General features: G+C 36.8%; 1 protein-coding gene across 1 annotated transcript; it reads right to left on the bottom strand.

Moving 5' to 3' along the window:
* Positions 1 to 9,512: 9,512 nt before the first annotated feature.
* LOC136205768 (FRIGIDA-like protein 5) lies at positions 9,513 to 15,701 on the bottom strand. Its single transcript, XM_065996531.1, has 7 exons — positions 14,450 to 15,701; positions 13,391 to 13,563; positions 12,466 to 13,129; positions 11,995 to 12,135; positions 11,229 to 11,786; positions 10,974 to 11,131; positions 9,513 to 10,872 (listed from the first exon to the last, which is right to left on the bottom strand). Exons 1-7 carry the CDS (start codon positions 15,573 to 15,575, stop codon positions 10,369 to 10,371), a joined length of 3,324 nt encoding a protein of 1,107 aa, XP_065852603.1. The 5' UTR covers positions 15,576 to 15,701; the 3' UTR covers positions 9,513 to 10,368.
* Between the last annotated feature and the right edge of the window lie 4,692 nt (positions 15,702 to 20,393).

The raw sequence follows: 20,393 nt of genomic DNA on the forward strand, positions 1-20,393 counted from the left end.
AAAAACGATTTTTTATTTTATTTTATGATTTTTCTTTCTCCTTCTTCTTCCATTGTTTCTTCTTTGTCTTCTTTTTCCATTGTTCTTCATCATCATCTTCTTCTTCCTCCTCCTCCTCCTCCTCCTCCTCCTCCTCTCTTTTCTTCTTCTGCTTCCTCCTCTATTCTCTTCTCCTTCCTTTTTATCTTATTTTTTCCTTTTTCTATTTTTTTAAATTCTGGAAATTTCTAGATTTCTAGAGTTCTGGAACATCTGGAAGACGGGGGAAGTTTCTGCCTAAGAGTAGACAGAATGGTGCCGGAGAGGAAGTTTCTACTGACGGCGAGGAAACGGAGGCCTTTTAATTGCGAGAGAGATTGCGGGATTGAACCGATGATCCGACCAGAATCGCCGAGATTAAGAGCGATAACCTTGTCAGAAAAACAATAAACTCCGGCGAAGTTACAAGGATCAGAGGTGAAGTCCCAAGAAGCAAAAAAAAAAAAAAAAATTGGAGTCAGGCTCAGGCATATCATCTAATGCCTTTCTAATGGATTGCAGAGATAAGAAATCAATAGGATCCAAAATTGCATGCACAAAGAATTTACATTGAAGAAGAAAAACTAAACAAAATACTAAATAAGAAGATACTGTGACATTGGGTATTTTTGTGTCCACCATTGAAGAAGAAGAAAGAACAACAATGGAAGAATAATAGAAAAAGAAGGAGAGAGGAGGAGAGAGAGAAGGAAGAAGATGAAGGTCAACCAAAAAAGTCAAAAAAACAAGTCAATTTTTTTTCCCGAAAATGCACCTTTGATTTAACAGAATTTTTGTCGTTGCCTTGATTTTGCTAATGGTGACAACCACAGGTACCACATCGCAAATCGGCCAAACCACATGGTAGTTATTTGTAATTAACTCATATATATATATACATATATATATATATAGTGGCGAATACACAATTATTCGGTTGTGGGGTCGATTTTACACGTGGTGTGTAAAAATTTTATTTTTCTAAACTTAATTTGTTCAATTTTTTTTTTTTCCGTATAATGTTATAATCAAAGTGGTAAAAAAACTTTTCAAAGTTAAAGTATATTGTGCTTAAAATTCTTAACATATAAAAAAATTGTGTCTTATAGAAAAAATTGGAGAGGGCCTAATAGGCAAGAAAAACTTAGAAATTTGGATTTAAGAATGACCTTTTTAAAAGGCCAAATAATAGAAATTTGTATTCAAGGAGGGTCTAGCAGGCAAAAAAAAATTGAAATTTTAGATTTAGAGATGGCCTAATAGGATTTGAGCTAATTTTGGAGTGCTAACTGATCATTATTTCTTAGAAATAGGGGACTGGAATCACCACAGTCTCAAATTTCTTGGAGACGGGGACCGAAACTACTCGTGGTCATGGTGGTTCCGGCAGCCCGAGCCTCCCCCTGGGCCCTGTCTCCGCCTATATATATAAACTCCATTGTGAAAAAAACGCAATGTAACGTAGATAAATCAAATTAAATATATTTAACCAAATTTCACAACTTTAAGTTTGGCTTAATTATAGTGATATTTTGTGCAGGTCTGATTTGAGTATGCACTGACTCCTCCTAAATATATTTATCGTGTTCCAAATGCAATGTAGTAGATAAGAAGGGTGTTCATGGGATTACTAAGGAGTTGTTTGACAAGCTTCGTAGAAACATTCCATTTGATGTTGGCGAGGTGTGGAAGAAGAATACAAAGAAGATTGGCACCGGGGAAAGTTAAATTACGAGGTTGGGGATGGAATTCTTGAGTACTCAAGCATCGATAGATTTTCAAACACACTGACTTTGGTCCTCTCGAATTCGTCGCAAACAACACTTTTGTTCTATATGAAACGTTGGAGTCTATTTAAGATTGATGGGCTTCTTTTGAACTCAACAAGGAGCTTGGGGTCAATTTCTTTTCAAGAGAAAGTTCTTACATTTTTAAATTTCGATTGCCACACGTGCTAGAGCTTGTTCGATTGATTCGGTGTAGGCCCATGGTGCAGGTCCATTCTACAAATTCACTGTAGGCCCATTCATTTATTTTGTACTATATCACTTCACTATGCCATTTTCCCTTTCACATGACACAAGATACATGACAGACATTTGTTTTCGTGTCGTCTGAATATTGTTCGTGATAGTATTTTAACTGTATGTCATCTGAAGGCGAAATAAAAAACGCGCTCGATTCTCAGATGACATTACGATTACAGAATCCTATCATCCAAAGAAAATGCACGTTTTCGTTAAATTTGATGTGCTCAACAGATGACACTTTTAATAAATGAATGTCATTGTATGCCGAAAATAAAAAAGCGGCAAATGAAATTTCACTTACGCAGCCATACCAAATTTTAGGCGCTCTATATCATTTGACTGAAATTTCAGCTGATATATAAACACTCTCTCAATCCCAAACCCCAGTTTAGGTTACACAAGCTTCATCCCTCTCATCCCTCTCTATCTCCATGGTTGATTTGAACATGCAATCACTGGGTGAGCTCGAAACACGGTACTGGTAAGCCATATTTTCTTCGTTCCTAGATGTATTAGAGTATCATTTTTCCTTACTCTATCTTTTCCTCATCCGATTTACTTTTGTGTATGTCGATTTCAGCAGCTGGTATAAGGATCTTGTGATTTTCAGACCTATCATTGAAAGGTTTAGATCTCTCGCTTAGCTACACTGATTTTATTGTATTTAGATTCACTGCTGTAAAGCTTGGGTTTTTATCTTTTTTAATCTAGGGCAAGACAGGGCCTGATACAGTAGATGGTATGAACTCATCTGATTCCTTTTTATTTGAACACAATATTTGCAGGGATAGTAAGAATGCTTCAGTACATGGGAAGACTGACTGAAGAGATTGTCAATCGGTTCATGCCTTTAGCATATGGGAAGATTTCTTTAACTTACTGAATATATATTAACGTTATGTTGGTTTGAACTGATTGGTCATGCCTTTAGAAGTGATTGTGTATGTTTGATGTACTGTTTTGGAACCTAGAACTCATTGATTTAGTATATATATTGTTATGTGGGTTTGAACTGAACGATTACATATATGTATGATGTTGTGGGTGATGATGAAATGATCGGTATGAACTGATTGGTTAGATATAACTATTTAGGAAGCTAGGACTCATAGAGTTTATGTGTGAATGATCATTAAGCATGTGGCTGATTAGGCATACTCTAAAGCTTTGAATGTTCATTGTGATTGGCACTACTCTTACACCTATGAGTTATACTGCTAGAAGTGATTGAGTATGTGTATGTGTATGAAACATGTTTATGTTTATGTTATGTTGATGTTTATGTTTGAGGTTCTGTATGAGTATGTGTACGATTGTTCATTTGGGCATGTAGCTTATTAATCATGCATCAAGTATTAGAGGAACATTGTAAAAGGGTCATTGAGCATGTGGCTGATTAGGCATACTCTAAAGCTTTGAATGTTCATTGTGATTGGCACTACTCTTACACCTATGAGTTATACTGCTAGAAGTGATTGAGTATGTGTATGTGTATGTGTATGAAACATGTTTATGTTTGATGTCCTGTTGATGTTTATGTTTGAGGTTCTATATGAGTATGTGTATGATTGTTCATTTGGGCATGTAGCTTATTAATCATGCATCAAGTATTAGAGGAACATTGTAAAAGGGTCATTGAGCATGTGGATGATTAGGCATACTCTAAAGCTTTGAATGTTTATTGTGATTGACACTACTCTTACACTTATGAGTTATACTGCTAGAAGTGATTGAGTATGTGTATGTGTATGAAACATGTTTATGTTTGATGTTCTGTTGATGTTTATGTTTGAGGTTCTATATGAGTATGTGTACGATTGTTCATTTGGGTATGTAGCTTATTAACCATGCATCAAGTATTAGAGGAACATTGTAAAAGGGTAAATTTAGGCTGATTGCATGTACTGATATGGCTTGCAAATGATAAGATATCACCATACTTTTTTTTATTTGAACATGACCTATGATGATAAGTAAGGAATAAGTCGTCTTGAATAAGTAAGGAATAGACATGCACGAATAAGTTGTCTACTTGTTATAGCATGTTCACTTGAATATACATGTCTATTTGAATAAGTTGTCTACTTGTTATAGCATGTTAGGCATACTCTTAAAGCTGAAAATGTAATGAACTCAACTGACTCATTTTTATTTGAATATGACTTATGATGATAAGTAAGGATTCTGAATGCAATTCGTTTATGAAACATGTATGAAGCATGTATTAAATGGTAAATTTAGGCTAATTGCATGTACTTATATGGCTTGCAAATGATAAGATATATTTTGATTAGATAGAATATACATATACATACGAACTGAATAACAAGCTCTACATAAAGGGCTATGTATGTGCATTGGCCATACTCTTACTATGTTCCTTTCCACTCGGTTTGATATCGTAATAACAACATTAAACATGGTGATAGGTTTATGATGCATTCAGCACAAACAAAGTCCCTTGTTTTGACATCATCATAAACCTCATTACCAAGTTCAGAGTACCACGAGTACAACCCAAGTGGAAGGAGCATTGTAAAAGGGCCAGTTTAGTCTACTTGCACATACATACAAACTGAATAACAAAGCTCTACGTTATATTATAAGGGGGGATGAGTGTTGCCTTTCGGTTGTAATTGACAATCCAAAGTTCCTTAGCTGTTTTGACTAGTGAAAGGAAATTTGGAAATGGAATGAGAACCACATTTGGATATCACATTGCCTTTCAATTCTCCTTTCACTTAGCCAAGACAGCTTAGGAGATTTGAACACCCTTCATATTCAGCACAAATAGAGTCCCTTGTGGTGAAAACATCATAACCCTCATTACCAAGTTCAGAATACAACGAGTACAAGTGGAAGGAGCATTATAAAAGGGTCAGTTTAGGAGCACAAAGCTCTACGTTATATTACAAAGGGGGGGGGGGGGGGGAATTAAAGGGCGAAAGCTCCTTAACCATTTTGACTATAGAAAGGAAATTTGGAATTGGAATGAGAACCATATTTGGATCTCACATTGCCTTCCAATTCTCCTTTCTCTTAGCTAAGATAGTTTAGGAGATTTGGAATAGTTTAGGAGATTTGGACACCCTCATATCCACTTTGCATACTCCTCAGTCCATATCTGGGTGAGCCCCTTATACTCTTCCCTGTTGCTGCAGTATTGCTCAGCAACTACTTCTTGCCCATGATATGGCTCCTCAATGTGGGGCTGTAAAAGTAGATCATATATGTGCCACAGACACTACAAAATGCATAGAATAATTAGAACAAAAATATGATGTATGTTTATCAAATGAAATAGATAAATGGTTGCATTATACCGTGGCAGTGGAAAAACGATGGTTATTAAGGATACGAGGAAGTTGAATCAACCCCTGAGGAGCCACGTTAGGATGATATATCCTATTACAGAAGCAAAATTGAGAATAAGAGGATAGATTTATTAGTGTATGTTTCATGTAGGTGATTATATCTTACTGATCTGAGTTAATATTGTTGGTCCCGTGTAACGTAATAGGATTAGTTCCAAAGAGGAGGGGGGGGTAGCAACTAATATAACTTTTTCGCTTAATAATGTTGACTTAATTTAATGTTTGATAGTTTAACTCAGTTTTGGGTTAGCAAGGCTGAGTGTGATGTGAGACAGCTTTAATCAGATGCTGACTAGAGCTGTTTCAGTTGTGAGTTGGGAAGTAACACTTAAGTTAGTTTCCAACTCAGCACTCAGATTACTCAGCTTCAGTTTGTATAGATTATTTACTGCGTAAGTTTAATCAAGCAACACACACACACACACACACACACATATATATATATATATATCAAGAGAAAGGGTTAGAGTTTACTCAGCAGACTTATCCTGGTTCGGCCTCTCCGCCTACGTCCAGTCCCCGGAATCCTTCCGAGCTTTTTCAATCCTCTATTGAGCTCTTTAAAGGTAGAGCACAAACCTTTTACAATAGCAACTGAGTATGCAAGGGTACCGTCCTCTATTCGTCTACTCAATCCTATCTACCACTGAATACTATAACCGAGTATTCAGATTTTCTCTACCACTGAGTACTATAACCGAGTACTCAACTTCACTCTTCTAACCTTTTACAAATGATAAGAAATTGTTCTTAATACAACAAAGAACACTTTAGATGACAGAATCAATCTAGACTTTTACACAATGATTGGAATTTGGTGTAAGAGCTTGCTTTTTCTTTTCAAACAGCTTCTATTTTGGATTATCACTTGGTGAAGATTTTGCTTGTCTATATGTATATCTCTTGTATGTGTGTGCATGATCCAAGTGATGATGGGCTATTTATAGCAATCTTTGGGGTGCCAATGATTTGAATTCTGACATAGCCGTTGTGGGAAGAACGGTCTTCTTCGTCATCACGTGGCCAGCTTCCAGAGCTGCAAGCCAATCCTGTCTTCTGTTTTTACCAGGAGCCAGGTTTGCCAGATTCGTCTTCTTGCGCCAGGTTTGTCTTCTTGCCAAAAGCCAGATGGTCCATGCGTCTCGAAAAGGTCCTTAATACAGATTTCCAAGACTTCTGGTTTGTGTCAGACCTTGTCTGCCAAGTTGACGGATTATTGATGTTGACTTGATTATTACTCAGCTTGACTCAGCGGCTTCGCCTTCAAGCTTTTCTGAAGAAGACATTTCTTTCGTAAAGCTGAGTTGCATTCCACTCAGCTTCTGTTGTGTGACTTGCTTATGCTGACTTTGTTCTATCTTTCTTTTATAGACTCCCAGTTCCTGTTCTCGTTAGTCAACTTACTCAACATTGAACAAACACATTAGTACAATTAAATCAAAGAACTTAAATTTAATTGTTTTAATTATGGGAATAATTTTGTCAAATCAAAATCATGTGGAAATGTGTTTCAACAAATATTACTCTTGCAGGGCTATTTGGGAAATCCGGAGGGTAGCTGATTCAGATTTCAAATACACCCCTTTCATATGGGGTGTATTGGGGGCCTTTCATCCTGATCGACCATGTGAAGAAGTTACCATTGAGAGGACCTGTACATTATCATCCAAGAAGAATCATTATAAATACACAGAAGAAACCAGGAAGGGTTACAGAACAACTATGGATTGACATACGTACCATTGATGGCCAGAAGCCACTCTAGGTTCTCCATGTACAACTTATCCAAGTCAGCAATTATGTCTCCTGGAGTTTCAACAAGGGGATCCATTGTTGGTAAGTTTTCTGGTTGTTGAAAGTATGATTCTGAATTATGATGTATATATTTATAGTGATATGATTGTGGTAAGTGAAAGACCGTGAAAGGGGAAGGGTCACGTAATTACTACTGAGTTTAGGGATGTGTGTAATATTAATGACTTGCTTGGTTTTTGCAGATACCAAGACCTTTGGGATTATAGGCCTAATTATTACTCCAAGAAATGGATTGACTTATGGAAGATTGGTTATTTTTTGTGTTTTAATTCAGAAATGTATTGGTTATTCAAGATATGGATTGACGTTATAGACACAAATGTAAACATATTATGAGTATTGGTCTCCAATAAAATTAAAACCATTGATATACAGAATTTCATCTTCATATTTTAGAATGTTTCTGTATTCAGGTATAAAAACCAGAAATTCAAACGAAGAAGAAGGCATAAAGTGACATTTTAATTTTTAAAAATGTCATCTAAACAGCAATAAAAAGACATTAAAATAAATGTTTCTGTCATATGAAAAAAAATCCTTTGACATGATTGATTAAGACCTGTGGCATCTAAACAGGCTATAACGACAGAAATTATTATACGAACTGTCATCTCAAATTAAATATGCCAATTTCTCACATGCTAACCTGACGGTTTTAATTGTTAGAATGTCATGTGATGACATTAAAGGTGACGACAGTAATAAATAAGCTGCATCGTAACAAGGGTAAGATGACAGTAAGAAAATAGGCTAATGTCATGTGTGATGACGAAACATGACAGAACCTGACTGTCGTCTGAAGGTGCAATAGACGGCAGCGAGTCCCGTGACAGATTTATATCTCGCGGGACGACGGTTTTTAACCGTCGTCTGAAGAGGGTTTTGGCGTAGTGCTTCCTTTCCTCTATTACTTGTGAAGATCTTACTAGATCCTTTGGCGGGATTTCAAGAAAGGACATCAGAAATTTCGTTTTTAATATTGGGGAACCAAAGCTCGGGAATGGATATGATCCTAGTCCTTTATTATCAGAATCACTGGAATGAAGTCAAAGAGGGAGTCTATCATTTTGTGGAAGGAGTTTTTAACAGCACCTAGGATATCTACTCACTTAATAAGATGCCTATTGTTCTTTATCCCGAAGGTCATATGTCTTGTTTCGTTCTCCCAGATGAGGCCTCTCAGCTTCTGTAATGTCACTTACAAGATCATCACTAAGACTATTTCTAATCATGCTCGTGATCTCCTTCCAAAGCTGATTGGCCGCAAAAGCACCTATAGTACCAAATTACAAACTTTATAATTTGTAAGGTGCCATATAGGACAAGTTAGAGAGTAAAAGTAACATCACATTAGAATGAATGTTATTTCAAAAAAAATTGGATTAAAAAATAGTTTAATTAATAAATATGGACTGAAATGTTAATTGTCTATAAAGTAAACTCCATATTATTGGTGTTTGCAAGAAGTGTCGGAAAAAAGTAAGAAAAAAAGTTTTTGCACAGAAAGGTTTGTATTTTTTTTTTTTTGGTTACAAACCAAAAAAAAAAAGTAACAACGCTATTAATATTAGGTTACAACTCCAAGTATGAAAGTTATAACCAATTTCTCAGTATTAGACTTGCCCTAATCACGCAACCAATTTACGACGTATTACTTTTTTTGGAGGGTTCGTCGGACCAGCTCACATTAACCATGGACATTATGAATCCGTTCTGTAGGCCTCTGGCAAAAAACTGAACACTTCTAAATCTCGTATGTTTTGCTCTAAGAACATGTCTAAAACTCTTTTGGAGTTTTAGGTTTTCCTGTGGCATCCCCCTACACTCTTCCATATAGAATTTGGTCATTAAGATCCATGTGATCAAAATCGTATTTTCAAAATGTAAGTTTTAACATATTTTTAATAGACGGTTCATGTTTAATATTGTTTATATTTTCCAATTCCAAATTAATTAGTAATATTAAAACGGATAAGATCCAAATTTATCCTTAACATATTACAAATGTTAAAATTTTACCTTTAAGATTTCAAACTTAGAACAATTTTAGACTCAACGGAGTACGGTATGGGTGCCGATACACCTTGACCATCGAAAATCATCCCTTGAAAAGATAGCTCTTGATTCATCTCGACCATCGAAAACCATCCCTTAAAAAAATAGCTCTACCTCCACCTACCCTTCCATCTTCATCTGCAGGTACAATAGACAGTCAGACTGAGAGCCAGTGTCCGAACAACAAAAAGAACAACCCGGTTCGCTGACGAAAATAAACCAGATACAATAAAGTATCAAAACAGAGCTAAAAAGGATCTAAATACCACAAACAAAATTCCAACTACAGATTTAACACTAAGGTCAAGAACACTGCGTATAAAATCTGTGAAGAGACAAAACACATTTGAAACCCTATCCTTGAGCTTGTAGGAAGCTTTCTGAACCTCATGACCTCCATCAGTCGGCTGAAAAGGAAGATCCCAAGAACAGACCCAAAAATCTCGTACTAACCACATATGGTTGCACAGAGGTACTGAAACCTGAGCAATAACAGCAAACATGTTGATGAGGGCGAGGAAACCATTGAAGAGAGAACAGTTGGAGAGAGTATTTTTCCGTTTCCCCTTCCCACGTTCTACTACCTTCCAAGAATACGCCAGATCCGGCCAGAGACGGGGTTTTTTGTACGAGCTAGAAGGAACCCCGGTTCTCTTCGATTCCAGGAGGAGCATCACCGGTACTAATACACCTTATACACCTAGCAGATGAAGGACTAAATATTTATTTTTATTTATTTTTTTTGTCCCAATCTAGGTCAAAATTATGTTATTTGATTTATTTTTTCACTCCATAACAGAGCTGAATAAGAAAAAAAAAAATCAAAACTTCTTTGAAAAATAACTGATATAACAGAACTTCCAATGGAGCCCTAACTAAAAATTAGCAATAATTAATCAACATTCAATATAGTGAAATTAGAAACTCTAGATGGATGTAAGCTGTACAAACTCTAGATGGATGTAAGCCGTGCATGTGATTACCCGTTCTCCGCAGGGATCCGAACTGACAGGGACATGAGACATTTTTGTCCCTGAAGCAGAACCCGGGATGGGGAGTTACACAACCAACGGCATTCAGTAGCGAAACGGCATGCTGTGACCGAAATTTCCCAATGCATCCCATTGGTAAGACGGTGTAACAGTACCAACGTAGTTGTTCAATTCAATGTCAGGAGGAGGATAGGCTGGCCGGCCATAGTGTCTAGGTGGTGAATTCATGGGAGGAACACATCGTTCCATATATGAACGTGGCGGTGGCAGTGGCAGTGGCAGTGGTGGAAGAGGACGCCGATGGATTGGTGATTTAGGACTAATATGAGTCCTCTGATGCTTATGTCTACTTCCCTGTTCCGGTCTAGCATAAGATCTTGATGCAGATGTCCTCGGTGCAGAGGCTGGAGAGACCTTCCTGGTTTCAAGTTTCGATGCTCGAATTGTGCGCCGTTTCTCTTCTTTCTCTTTTTCCAGTTGCAGGATGCCTTCTTTGAGCTTTTCAAGTGATAAACCAGTAATCTTGTAGTATCTAACGTATTTGATCACATCTTCTAATGATTTTATCTCTCTGTCTATGTCCACAATCTGCAAGCAAATTAATAAATGTTGACACGAGAGGTACTCAAATTCAAAGCCGAATAACGTTGCAGCTAAAAACACAGGTGATTAATTATATATATGCATACCTGTTCTTCGATTGGTTTTTTCCCGCTCCTCTTGGAGGAATTGCTCAGATAGTCTTTTAAAATGGGAACTGGTGGGAACTTGTCAACCATATGTAATGCATAGATAAATTTAACAGCGTCTAGATGTTGCGCCTTCTTCATTCGGTTTTGAATGAAACCTGTCACGGAAACAAGATAGTTTAAATACCATCAAATTGCTTGAAGGAGGCTCAACAGGAATTTATAGGCTAAGATAACAGAGGACAAAGAACTCACTTGGGATTTTATCTGCTAAACCAAGGACTTCACATAAATCACGGGCGTCTTTACGCCAATGATCAGTATCTAGAAGTTCAAGAAGCTCTTCTGCATCAAAAATAGAGCCCAACTTGAAGGAAGCTAGAAATTGCAGCAAACATAAGCCATCCAAAGGATCCTTTTGCCTCTTCTTTGCCGCAATTGGTTTCCAATGAAGTGCGAATTTTTTTGCCGCTTCTCTTATCTCTGGATTAATCTGGGGTGAGATTGTCATGAATTGTTTCAACAGGAGAAGACAACTCGTTTTCCGAATATCTGTCTTGTTTACATCTGGCTTGAAAGGTACAGGAACATTCATTACATCTAAAACAAGCTTTCCTGGATCACTTGCAGATCGAAGAGCTGCAGCAATCTCACCATCCTCTAATTGATGCTTTACACACATATCAAGTAACATTTTCAACTCCTCCTTGCTTGGATTGACATAAAGACGATTAGTCTTAGGCCGAGGATCGACAGATACAGAAGCCTCGTTGCTTTCCGATGGAAGATCATCGGGAGAGGATTTCTCACACTCTACATGGAAAGAAACAGTGGAAGTTGATAACCAGACGAAACAAGAAACATCAATTGTTACCAACAAATCAACAAGAACGCACGTAAATCACAAATACAAACCACTAAAACTCATCTAAAAGCTACAGAATCAGGCTCTTCACATAACAAACTGAAATGGGATGCAAATATGCAGATGCAAGAAGTAGAAGCCTTTGTAATGGCATACCTTGGTCGGCACCATGGCACTCTTTCAAAATATTTCCTGCTGTCGCATCAGTCCGAGGATGCTTATTTCCACTCGACTGTGGTGGCTGAGGAGCAGTGGCTGGTACAGATGTTGAAGCAAGAGTAGAGCTACTGGAAGATGCTGTAACAGGGATAAGCGTAGGGGTGATATATGAGTCCTCGAAAATCACAAATATAAACCACTAAACACAAATAAACAGACCAAAAACTCATATAAAAGCTACGTGTCAGGCTCTTTACATAACAACCTTGGTTCAATAAGAAAATGGGATGCAGATATGCAGATGTAAGGAGTGCGAACTGTACATAAACTCAATGACGATGTGAAGGAAAACTGAATTAGTAGTCAAACTACGTTAGTAATATAGACACCAATTCACCGAGTTAATAAGGGAGGAGTTAACTGGGTGCCCTATAAGATAAAGCATATCAAGCCTTTGTAATGGCATACCTTGATTGTCACCATCACATAGTTTCAAACCGTTTCCTGCTAAATCATCTGTCCGAAGCCGCTTATTTCCACTCAACTGTTGTGGCTGAGTAGTAGTGGCTGATACAGATGTTGCGGCAAGAGTAGAGCTAGTGGCGGATGCTGTAACAGGGATAAGTGCAGGGGCATCCACAAGAGCAACAGGCACGGCCAAATGTTTCTCCTTCTCGTCATGTGAGGAGTTATCTGGGTGCCCTATAAGATAAAGCATATCAAGCCTTTGTAATGGCATACCTTGATTGTCACCATCACACGGTTCCAACCCTTTTCCTGCTAAATCATCTGTCCGAAGACTCTTATTTCCACTCAACTGTTGTGGCTGAGTAGTAGTGGCTGATACAGATGTTGCGGCAAGACTAGAGCTAGTGGCGGATGCTGTAACAGGGATAAGTGCAGGGGCATCCACAAGAGCAACCGGCATGACCAAATGTTTCTCCTCCTCGTGATGTGAGTTCTGAATCTTATCTCCTTTGGATCTTGCTTCTGTCTTTTTCGAGATTTCTTTTTCCAACCAGTGTACTTGCTGCCGAAGGTTCTTAAGTAAGGGTCCATTTTCAATCTTGCATTCTTCAATGCATCTCAATGCATACTTTACATCAGTTATTCTTTTGCTTGAAGCCTTAATCTGTTAGCGAATTGTTACGGTAAGCATACATATTAAAGACGAAACATTCGTATAAAAAGGGCGGCCCGGTGCACTACGCACCCCCACTGAGCGAGGGTCCGGGGAGGGGTCCCACCACAAGGGTGTACTGGGGGCAAGCCTTCCCCTGCCAATTTATTTGGCAAGAGGCCGCTCTTAAGACTCGAACCCGTGACCTCTTGGTCACACGACAACAACGTCACACGAAACATTCGTATAACGAACAAAAAAAGAAAAACATACCTGTCCTTCAAGTGATTTGTCTCTCTTTCTCATCTGTTTGGTAGCAAACTTCGATATCCTTAAGAAATCATTCAACAAAGATATAGGTTGGAACTCGGAAACCTTCCCAAGTGCATTAATATATCTGATAGCCTCAATAAGCTTCTTCCTTCTAATAAGATTTTCAATAAAATCTGTTTTCACATATTGCAGGTACCACAAGTTAAACACAAATGTTAAATGGGATAAATAATCATAGTTATTGAAGGCGCAAGGCTAAGGCGCAATAAGGAAAATAATATATAAAATCATAAATAACGACAACTAACATTTCTAAAATGCAATAAATAGTCGAATACTAAATCATATCCAATTATAGTAAATTCCAAATTAACTACTAACCTTCCATAATTATAATTCATAAAAAACGCTAAATCTAAAGACTAAAGTTCAACCAAAACCAAAGTTAATTAACTAATAGCCTATTAACTACTTTTCGTCAAGACTAAAATCTATATTTGTGACATTTCTTAACTCTTCAAAACGAAGCAGTGTTTTCCTGTGTTGTTCTTTCCGATATATGTTCCATCCCATTGACACGAACACGACTCTTTTACACGAATATAGATAGTAAAGGACTGAGATTAAAACATCCTATTTTTTAACTCGGAACCCTATAAAACACTGAGTAGCTTCTAAATTTAAGCCTAAGTGCGCCTCCAGCAAGGCGCTAGGCTCAAAAATGCACACTCAAGCGCAAGCCTCTTGAACAAATCCCACCTTTTAGCTTCTCAGGCGAGATGTCTGGAGCCTAGCGCCTTTGATAAAAAGGGCGGCCTGGTGCACTAGCGTCCCTGCTAAGCGAGGGTCTGAGGACCACAAGGGTGTATAGCCTTCCCCTGCCAATTTTTTGGCAAGAGACCGCTCCTATGACTCGAACCCGTGACCTCTCTGTCACACGACGACAACAACAACAACGTCCATTGCGCCAAGGCTCGCCCTCAGCCTAGCGCCTTTGATAACTACGAAAATAATGAACAGAAAAGTCTGAACATAAGCATCAAAATCACATAAACTTACGAGTTATTTTATGAGAAAAACCAAGGGCAATCAATAATTGAGGAGCTTGGCTATGGTGTGAAATAACCTCCAATCTTGTCAAAAGCTTATCAAAATGAAAAGCAGAAGCAAGTCCATAAGAAGCTAAAAGCAACAAATATCCTAAAACTTCAACAGAATCATGAACATTTGAATTCAATTTTCTGAACCTAGTAATAGCCATTGTTCTTGCTTTTCTCTTCACAGCACCCCCAATTTTCGGAGACATCTTCATCAGTTCTTCCAATAAAAGAACGCAACTCCTCCTAACAACTTCCTCTTCAAACTCCTTATCCCCCTTCTTCAAATGTGGAGGGTAAAACCCTTGTATTGCATCCAAAACAAGCATTGAAGGATCTGAAGAGAGACTTAAAACCACTGATACAACATTCCTCATTGATTCATACTCACCACCACAATGCTCATTTAAATGAATCTGCAATGCTTTTCCATCCATGTTCACAGCAGCACCCCGAACCGCCGCCACCCGAGGACAAGGACAATCCCTATCATGCTTCAATTCAACCTCTTTACATAGTTCTGCACACTTCTTCTTCTCCAATTCAACCTCCTCAGCCCATTCCTGAATTAGCTTCTCCTTCAATTCTAGGTCTTTGAATTTCTCAGCTTTCAAAATCACTTCCTTGATTTCAATCTCCTCCTTTGCCTGATTAACTTGTACTTCAATTTCTCTGAGCTCTCTAGTTTTCTCATCCACAGAAGCATTCAAGACCTCCAACTCCTTCTCTTTCAATTCAAGCTCTCTCCGAGATTTCTGAATCCCTTCAATCTCCTTCTGAAACTCCTTCTCTTTAGCCTCAATCTCTCTAGACATCTCCTCCAAAGATTTCTCAACCGCCTCTAATCGGCTCTCTCTACTCCCTAAATCCTCCAATTTCCGGTGAACCGAGTCCTGAGTGGCCTGAAGTTCTTTCGCGCGCTCTTGAATGGCGGTGAAAAGAGAGGCAAAATGAGAATCTATATCCTTCCATTGAAGAGTAAGGGACACAATGGAAGAAGCGCGGGCTTGAAGTTGGTCGAGTGTTTGCCGGAAGTTTTGTGCTCTTAACTCCGGGAACTTCAACACAGAGGAAGTTTTGTCCGCCATTGAAACATAAAAGCATAAACAGTGGAAAAGAGATAGAGAGAGGAAGAAAGGGATAACGAGGAGTCAGAGAAGAAGTGGAATTCCAAGGATCAAAAAGTTATCTTTTTTATAGAATTGAAAAATAATGTAAAAAGTTTATTACTTTGGAGTATTTATATTCAGTTCAGTTCCATAAAAGGTTGATACTCCATAAATGGAATTGAATCCAAACATGATCGCGTTACGTTTTTTCCGGTCGTAATCGAATCCGTTAGTTTGACATGTTGGGAAAAAAACAACAACGTTAGAATTGACTGATTAATGTCATTAACTATATTAATTAGTTCCCCCATTCTCAAAAGTGTCGTTTTAAAATTTTCACACAAATTAAGAAACACAATTAATGTGCAGTTAAATTAATAAATTTATATGGATTAACTAAATAAAAATTCTCTCTCTTATAATGATTGGAGAAGAAACTTTGAAAGCTCAAAAAACACATAAATCAAGACAAAATTTAAATGCCTAACCAAAAACCTATACTAAATTTTATTGAAAAACAAAAACGACATTTAAAAAAGAACAAAAAAAATTATCTAAAACGACACTTATTTGAGAATGGAGGGAGTAGTATTTAATTGAAGAATTCATTTTAAAACAGTTTCGTGTTTAATTTAATTGTTGAATTAATACTCCCTCCATTCTCAAATAATTGTCGTTTTAGAATTTTCACACAAATTAAGAAACACAATTAATGTGCACTTAAATTAATAAATTTATATGGATTAACTAAATAAAAATTCTCTCTCTTATAATGATTGGAGAAGAAATTTTGAAAGCTTAAAAAACACATAAATCAAGACAAAATTTAAATACTTAGACCAAAAACTTATACTCCCTCCATTTCAAAATAATTGTCACATTTGACCAAAGCACACATATTAAGGAAATGATTGATTTGCATTAAATTTATGCAACATGGACTAGAATACCCTCTATTTCTCTTCATTAATAATTATCATTTTTTGTGTCTCTTATTAAATTGAACCTCTCTCCATACATTGAAAACTTAAAATAGCAAAAAGTGTAATTAATATTAAGCTCATTAATAGGGGTAAAATAGGAAAAAGTTGCATTGGAAACTAAACCTGACAAATAATATGAAATGGAAAAATTTGATCAAAAGTGACAATTATTTTGAAATGGAGGGAGTACTAAATTTTATTGAAAAACGAAAACAACAATAAAAAAAGAACAAAAACAATTATCTAAAACGACACTTATTTGAGAATGGAGGGAGTATTAAAACGTTTTTTTTTTCTGGTCATAACCTTTGTTTGAATATATTTTCGCAGAAAACATCATGAGAGTTCTTGATCATTTAGGCTCTATTTGGTAAAGAGCGTTTTGGGATAAAAAGAGCGGTTTTGACCAACTTTAGCGGTTTGACCACTGAAACCGCTGATTGGAGTGTTTGGTGGAGAGAGGTTTGGGAGAGAGTTTTGAGATGAAAACGCTAATTTAGAAAAAGCTCATCTTATGAGCTTTTTCAATTAGCGTTTTGCAATATTAAAATTAATGGACTTCTTTAACTATAATAGATAGACTCATCCTCCAATATTAAAAAAAGAAATGCCTTTATTCGTCTTTTTGCACAAACCGCTATTATCAATCCGCTAATTTTTACCAAACAAGTCTACACAAACAGCTAGTCAAATCAGCTAATGTAATCAGCTAACAGCTAATGTAATCAGCTAACAGCTAACAGCTAATTCCCAAACAGGGCGTAAGTCATTGTTTATAAAATTAATTAGTTGTGAATATTTAATTCAATTAAAAAAGAAGTTATTTATTTTACATAACCATATTACACATATCAAAACTGTTTTCAACTGCTTTTAACTTGTAAAAAATACAAATTTCAAAATATGTGAAATGAAAAACAATATGTTAATTGAGTTTTATGTTCAAAACTATTTTTGTTTGTCATCGAAGGTTTAATGTGACTAAAAATAAAAAAAAATCAACGGTTTAATGTAACTAAATAATAGATCAGAGACAAAAAGTGAAAGATCAGAGACATAATGGTGCATTTTGCCTAAAATTTTCACATATTACAAATTTCGTTACTACTCCCTGCACTTTTTGATACCTCTATATGTTAAGTTTTTCTTGTTCCGATGATAGCTTCTCTACACATGGTAGAGTATGCTCTACGTTATTGTTGTATCTCGTGAGATGATTGCTCCATATGGGAGGAAACTATTTTCATGACATGCCTCAAGAGTCCGCTTTTTTGTTATTCTCTGTTCATCTGAAGGTTGAAAATTCATGGGTGTGAATTTCAAAATGTGCCAATCGAAAATGTTGTTTTACTTGACTGACAAAAACTTTGAAGGATGATTTTCCTATCATGAGAGAGGATGAGATAGAAGTTACTTTTCAATGTTGTTGACGTGTGGAAAGACTTTTACTTTTTCTTTTAAGTAAAGGCAGGAAAATCAGGGAAAAGAGAACCGAACTCGTCCCAACTAGGTTGGCATTAGAATCAGAATCCGTTCACTAGCTAACCAGATATTATTAAATAAATGAAAAAATAAAAGAATTACAAAGAAAGAGTATAAGAATGAAAAAATAAATATCAACCAAATCGAAAGAAAATAATAAACTAATAAAATCTCATATATGAAGTTCTGCTAATGTCATTAAAGACTTGCATCGAACAAAACGACGGAAATCCACTCCACCATCGAGCCAAAAAATCCGATGCCCCAGCACGTGATAAACAATCAGTGGCCGTGTTTCCCTCACGGAAAACATGAGTAAACCACCTCACGGGTATGAATGATATCTAAACAGAGCAGTTAATCAGCCATCAAGTTCCATGCAACCTCGGTTTTCTTTTGTTCCAACAAATTCATTGTTACCAGAGAGTCTGATTCGATCCAAAGAGGGAACTAGGCGCGAGCAGCAGCCACTTTAATGGTGTAGATCACTACCCATAATTCTGCGCTGAGGGCGTCACATGGAGTCAATTTTAGCGCAAAACAACCCTGGGGAAAACCACGTGACGTCCTAAATATTCCGCCTGCACCTGCACTGTCCAAAGTCGCTGACCCGTTAGTATTTACCTTCGTCCATCCTGGTGGGGGGCGACCACATCACCTCCTGAGAGAGTCTGAGCTGACACTGTCGGCCTTGAATCCCGAACTTTCTCAAAATCGGCAAATCCATATCAGTATTCATGAATCCAGTTTTTGTGAAGTCCGCGTCCCGGATGCCCTTCCAAACAGCACACAATGTGCAGGAGATGTTCATAAGCACATCATTAGATATACAATCATTTCTAGATTTCCATATAGCTCATGTCGCATGAGTTACGATGCTCCTACACAAATGTCTGACTTGGGTGCTAAAACAAATATCAGCAGCTCGAGTGAGAAGGTCTTTGTAAGTTATTGGAGTGTCATTCTTTGTGATAATTACATTTTAAACGGCTTGATTAATGCACTTCATAGTGTTTATCAAGTAAAAAAACGGTAAATAAACTTTGAGAATCTTTAGACTACACGTATAAAATCAAAGAATGCAGGTATTAAAAAAGTTTTAGTTGGACAAATCTAGAATTTTACCATGATTTTTAAATCATGTGCAAGAGCTTCAACATGGTGAAAATAATAGAGAAGGTGGGTAAATGGAGGCTGAGTCTTCAACTGGTGGTTGTATATGTTTACTCGTGACTAGAATGTTGTCCTTTGGACATGGGAAGTCATACTTTTGACTAAATTAATGTATGCTGTCCTAATAATGCCTTTCTCATTGTCCATATCTGCCACTGCCACTGTCTTCCCACTCCCAATGAGTTCACATTGCTGCTCCCCATGGGTCTGGATTTCTTCAGTTTCTGTGCACCCCTTGTACAGGGCTAAAGGTTTAGCAAAGACTATTAATGGTATTTTGAAACTTGATTTTAATTGTATAAAACTGTATCGCTTCTTATTTCGGTAAGTGCAGTTGCGGAGCCATAAATTTATATTTGAAGGTTAAAATTAATCGTGTGGACGGTCTCAGAATTAGATTTATAGAGTTAGAGAAAATATTTTGAAATGTTAGGGTTGGAATGTTTATTTTTATTTTGGCTTAATGCTTCTCCAGCCTCCTTAACTTGTCCAAATTGGTCATTTTACCCATTCAACTCATCGAATGTCCTATTTACCTCCTTAACTCCATAAAAATGATATTTCTCACTCCCTTAACTTGTCCAAATTTGTCATTTTACCCATTCTCAACTCATTGAATATCTTATTTACCCTCTTAACTCCATAAAAGTGGTATTTCTCACCACTTATGATCCTATTTACTCTCTTAACTCCATAAAAATGGTATTTCTTATCCCTTTATAGTAGTAAAAAAGTTGAAAAGAGAAATAACGAATAAAAAATACAAATAGCAAGAACATTAATATAAACAAGTTAAATACATTATATGTAGGGATAATGTACCAAAATAGGCCTATGATTTTTGGGGAAGTATCAATTTAGGTTCCACTTACAAAATAGCATAAATATAGGTTTAACGTTTAAAAAAAGTTATCAATATAGGCTTCGATAACGGATTGTAAGGGGTGAAAAATACCACTTTTATGGAGTTAAGAGGATAAATAGAACATTCTATGAGTTGGAGGAATAAATGGACAAGTTGAGAGGGTGAGAAATACCACTTTTAGGGAGTTAAGGGGGTAAATAGAACGTTCGATGAGTTGAGGGGGTAAAAAGACCAATTTGGACAAGTTAAGGGGACTGGGGAAGCGTCGTTAATTTTCGTCGTTTTAGTATGTTA

Source organism: Euphorbia lathyris, chromosome 9 (assembly GCF_963576675.1).
Source record: "Euphorbia lathyris chromosome 9, ddEupLath1.1, whole genome shotgun sequence".
NCBI lineage: Eukaryota > Viridiplantae > Streptophyta > Magnoliopsida > Malpighiales > Euphorbiaceae > Euphorbia > Euphorbia lathyris.

What these genes read in the sequence shown, in the direction of transcription:
- LOC136205768 (XM_065996531.1), bottom strand. Translation starts at nt 15,575, where the DNA reads ATGGCGGACAAAACTTCCTCTGTGTTGAAGTTCCCGGAGTTAAGAGCA. An exon ending in GTGCCATGGTGCCGACCAAG is followed by an intron (nt 11,787 to 11,994) that starts GTATGCCATTAC and finishes CTTTCCATGTAG; the next exon opens with AGTGTGAGAAATCCTCTCCC. An exon ending in TTTAGCAGATAAAATCCCAA is followed by an intron (nt 11,132 to 11,228) that starts GTGAGTTCTTTG and finishes TTTCCGTGACAG; the next exon opens with GTTTCATTCAAAACCGAATG.